Source organism: Arachis hypogaea, chromosome 19 (assembly GCF_003086295.3).
Source record: "Arachis hypogaea cultivar Tifrunner chromosome 19, arahy.Tifrunner.gnm2.J5K5, whole genome shotgun sequence".
In the NCBI taxonomy this organism is placed as follows: domain Eukaryota; kingdom Viridiplantae; phylum Streptophyta; class Magnoliopsida; order Fabales; family Fabaceae; genus Arachis; species Arachis hypogaea.
The window spans coordinates 36,671,333-36,675,505 of record NC_092054.1 but is presented as its reverse complement, the minus strand read 5'-3'; the positions used below and the strand labels follow the sequence as shown (position 1 = coordinate 36,675,505).

General features: G+C 32.9%; 1 protein-coding gene across 1 annotated transcript; it reads left to right on the top strand.

Annotated features, from left to right (window-relative positions):
- Nucleotides 1-453: 453 nt before the first annotated feature.
- On the top strand, nt 454-3,487 carry LOC112777401 (single-stranded DNA-binding protein, mitochondrial). The gene is made up of 6 exons (XM_025821766.3): nt 454-817; nt 1,305-1,513; nt 1,995-2,203; nt 2,285-2,385; nt 2,987-3,046; nt 3,142-3,487. Exons 1-6 carry the CDS (start codon nt 592-594, stop codon nt 3,156-3,158), a joined length of 822 nt encoding a protein of 273 aa, XP_025677551.2. The 5' UTR covers nt 454-591; the 3' UTR covers nt 3,159-3,487.
- The last annotated feature ends 686 nt before the right edge of the window (nt 3,488-4,173 follow it).

The window sequence follows — 4,173 nt, the reverse complement described above, 5'->3', positions numbered from 1 at the left end:
TTGGCAAGTTATTCAATACTGATTTAATAAGCACCAACTTACCAGTTTTATTGAGCACCTTAGCTTTTCATAAACTAAGCTTTTCCTCCACTTTATCTATTATCGACTTCAAAGTCTTTACTAGTCTTAAATTAACTCCTAAAGAGATTCTAAAATATTTGACTAAAAGAGTAGCCTCGCTCCTTACATCTTAGCAAGCTGCACATACTTTAAATTCACTACTTCGCATAAATAATCGATATCAAACTAATTTTATCAAAATTAATGCTAAATTCCGACATCATTTCAAAATATCATAACAGTCTCTTATAATTTTTGATGATATCTTCATCAGGTAGATATAATAATAAAATTGTGTCATTTACAAATTTAGAAGGTGACAACTCAATATTATTCCTCCCAATTAATAGAGGCGATATAAGGTCATTCCTTACTGTTTTTTCATCATTCTATGAAACACGTCAACAACAAAAACAAATAAAAATGATGATAATAGAACTTCTTGTCTCATACCCATTTCCATGTTGAACCGTCTAGTTGCCGAAGTCTTTTGGTTCTATTATACTGGAAAAATGGGTCCGGCCCATTTAGATGAGTCCAATTTTTGCAACAAGAGTGACGGGGATTGCAAAAATCTTCTCTCTCTCCTCCTTTTTCCACTGGACCCTGAGAAAGTGTTTAAACTGTAAACCCTTGCTCCACCTCCTCTTCTTTTTCTTCTTCGTTGTTATTTGCAGGTTTTTGCTTAAAATGAATTCGCTGGGTATTAGACTTGCGAAGCATCTTCGTATCACTTCTCTAAGCTCGTCCTCCCATGGTGCGTGTTACACTTACCATTTTCCCCATTCTTTTATTATTATTATTATTATTATTATTATTATTATTATTATTATTATTATTATTATTATTATTATTTCATTTTAGGTGTGTAACCTCTTTGAATAGGCGTCTGTTGTTCTCGTAACTAGAACACACTTACTCGTTTTATGTCGTAACCTTATTTTGAAGTCACTGTATGATTACTAAGGTAGACTCGTGAACTAACAATTAAAGCCAAATGTTTTCTTATTGGCCAATGGATGAACTAAAATGATTTCTCATGCTTCTTTTTGTTAATTAGACTTATATTTTTTTAATTAATCCCTGGTTTTGATTTTCTAAGACTTATTTAGATTGCACTTTCACTAAATATGTTTGAGCTGATCTTCTTTGTTCAAAGGAGAATTTCGACGGCATGCGCTGGGGAAACTGGCTTGCTGCGTGAGATTATGTTTAACGGTGATTTTTATTCATTTTATTTTCAGCATTTGGAATGACGACGACGGGAACGCAGTGGTACTCAACATTGTTAACTGAAAGTGACAATGATGAGGGCTTAAATGATAGGGTTAATGATGATCGAAAGAACGAAGAACTGGATGATGAATTTGATGATTTTCTTGGTAGCAAGCCTGATCTAGAACTGCAGGGTGTGGATCCAAAGCGGGGTTGGGGATTTCGAGGAGTGCACAAGGTATCTGATGGTAGTCATTGTTTAATTGTTTATGATTTTTATTTGTTACTGTAGACATTGCTAGAGATGGAACATTGGTTTGGTATCTGCAGAAAACCTAATCCACAGATATAATATACTTGATGCCTTTGAAATGCTATGATTGCATTAAAGTTTTCATTCTGCACAATACAAGGTTTTAAGAATGGAATTAATTTTTAAGTATTATTAAAGCTGGTAAGGTTTAAGCACGAGAAATTTGAATTGATTCTGAATATAATTGTGCTGAAGCCAATTGAAGAGAGTTCTTCACTAAATGGAGGTCGAGTCTTTGAAGCCAAAGAAAATTACCAGAGTTTAGAATAGTTTCATTTTATTTATTTATTTATTTTTTATTTATGTTATTCTTCCTGAGCTTAAAATGACATTATGACAATCAGTGATATGTTTTCATGTTGCACTTTGTATACAAATATTTTATCACAAGAATGATTTGAATTAGGCAATAATATGTGGAAAAGTTGGCCAAGTCCCTGTACAAAAGATGTTGAGGAATGGGAAGAACATAACGATCTTTACGGTTGGGACTGGGGGAATGTTTGACCAGAGAATCATGAGAGAAGTGGATATGCCAAGACCTGCTCAATGGCATCGCATTGCTGTGCATAATGACTTCCTTGGGGCCTATGCAGTACAACAACTTTTTAAAAAGTAAGCATCAAGTATGCATAAAAGAGGATGCTTGAATTTTGGTGTAAATGTTTCTGGCTGATGTTTGAAGCATCATTGTAGCTCTTCAGTTTATGTTGAGGGTGACATTGAGACTAGAGTTTATAATGATAGCATCACTGGTGAAGTCAAAAGCATTCCTGAGATATGCGTACGTCATGATGGTATGGCAACCTTTTTTTCTCCCCAACTGTTCTCCCATATGTACATTAATCTTTTTCTTTTCCTTTCCTTTTTTATGTTTTTAATTTTTTACTTAAAATGTTGCTGGTGATTAGATAAGAAAGACTGAAAGCTAGGTCCCCATAGGGCGCACCGGCTCTTTTTGGCATTCAGAAAGTACATACAGTGCTTACTCATATCTTAGATGATTTGTTTCATCATGAGTGAAAGCTAATTGCTTACTTACAGTTAATTTTCTCATTCTAGCAATCACGACTGTTGTATAAATTTAGCATTTTGGTTCCCTCATCATTTAATTAATTTATGGGTAAAAGAAAGCATTTTGCCATTCTTCTTGATATAGCACTCTAGTTCTGAGAACCTAAATATGTGTCCGTTGCATGAAAAAGCAGGTATGATCTCCTTTGTGAGCAATGCATTTTTCATGTTTACTTTTAGGGGTAATTCGACATGTTATGAGTATGGACCATATCAGATTTAAAGGATTCTGAGCTCCTATCTAAATAGAGAAATTTCAATGTTATTGTTGCTTGTGTTCATGTTCATTTTTATTAATTCTTTACCTCTATTTTATCTCCTCAGGGAAACTTCGCCTCATAAAGGGTGGAGAGAGCATTAATTCAAATTCATTGGATGAATTGCGTAAGTCCTTCTAACTATAGTTGAATATTCCTCTGTACTTTTGTCATTGATTTGCATTTCTTTGGTCTGACGCCATAATCAATTCATGCTGGCAGGAGAAGGGTTGTTTTAGTAGAAACCTGGAAAGATGAAAGGTGAAAATGTTATTCGTGGAATGGAAGCACGTGCTTTGTAAGAATCACATGTTTGTAGTGAATAGCAGCATTTTTAATGAACAATATAAAGAATACTTTGCTTCGTTTCTTTATTATATATATCTTTCAGCTTTCTGGATTTCAGTTTCCCATATTCTTTTAATATATGGGAAAGTGCAGAAGAACATTTTTCCCCCCGATAACAAATCATGTGAACATGGATATGAATGATACTAATCAATTAACACTTAACGTGTACACTTGTATAGTTGTATAATTAGAATCTATTATATTTTTACCCTTGAAAGTTCATCTGTGAATGTTTGATTTAGTCTATAAAAGCTTTATTTCGTGTTATATGTCATTCATATCCGGATAATTAGATTGGGGGACTAATTTTAAGAGTGAGTAGGCAATTTAGTTCTTAAAAAGATGTATGATATGATGTCATTTACATCTTTCATTGTCTAACGTGATGTCATATTTTGACTTTCATTAATTTGTTTGATGTTACAAGCTAATGCAATGTTATATTTGATTTCCCAAGGATCGTTTGATTTTAAAATTCTTTTAAGGAGTAAATAGACGGTAGGAAAATACTGTTGTCGAAATTACACATTCACTCATTTTCAGAAAATGGCCTATATAAAGGCTAACTTATAATCATGCACTAGTTGGTGTTTAACTGAGTAAATCCCTTGAGATTGTCAAAATATCATGGTGGAGCAAAAGTCTAATTTGTCCCGGATCTGAGTTAATGGTATTTTTTAGTTTGATAGGCCAAAGTTTAATTCGTCGTGTATCTTAATTTTATTTAAAGGTTTGTTGTTAGTTAATGGATTGTTTCATGCATAAGATAGGTTCAAATTTTCAATTCTTATTTAAGCAAACTAGTAAGCTAATTGATAAATTAACCTTAATTGGTTAAGCGCCAATTTGAATAAAAAATTTAATTAAATTTTTTTGAAGAAAGGAGCTTAAAACATAAGTTTT

Excerpts from the sequence above, each read along its gene's own strand:
- LOC112777401 (XM_025821766.3), top strand. The coding sequence starts at position 592 with ATGAGTCCAATTTTTGCAACAAGAGTGACGGGGATTGCAAAAATCTTC. Across the intron at positions 818-1,304 it reads TCTAAGCTCGTCCTCCCATG|CATTTGGAATGACGACGACG; the intron begins GTGCGTGTTACA and ends TTTTATTTTCAG. Across the intron at positions 2,386-2,986 it reads GATATGCGTACGTCATGATG|GGAAACTTCGCCTCATAAAG; the intron begins GTATGGCAACCT and ends TTATCTCCTCAG.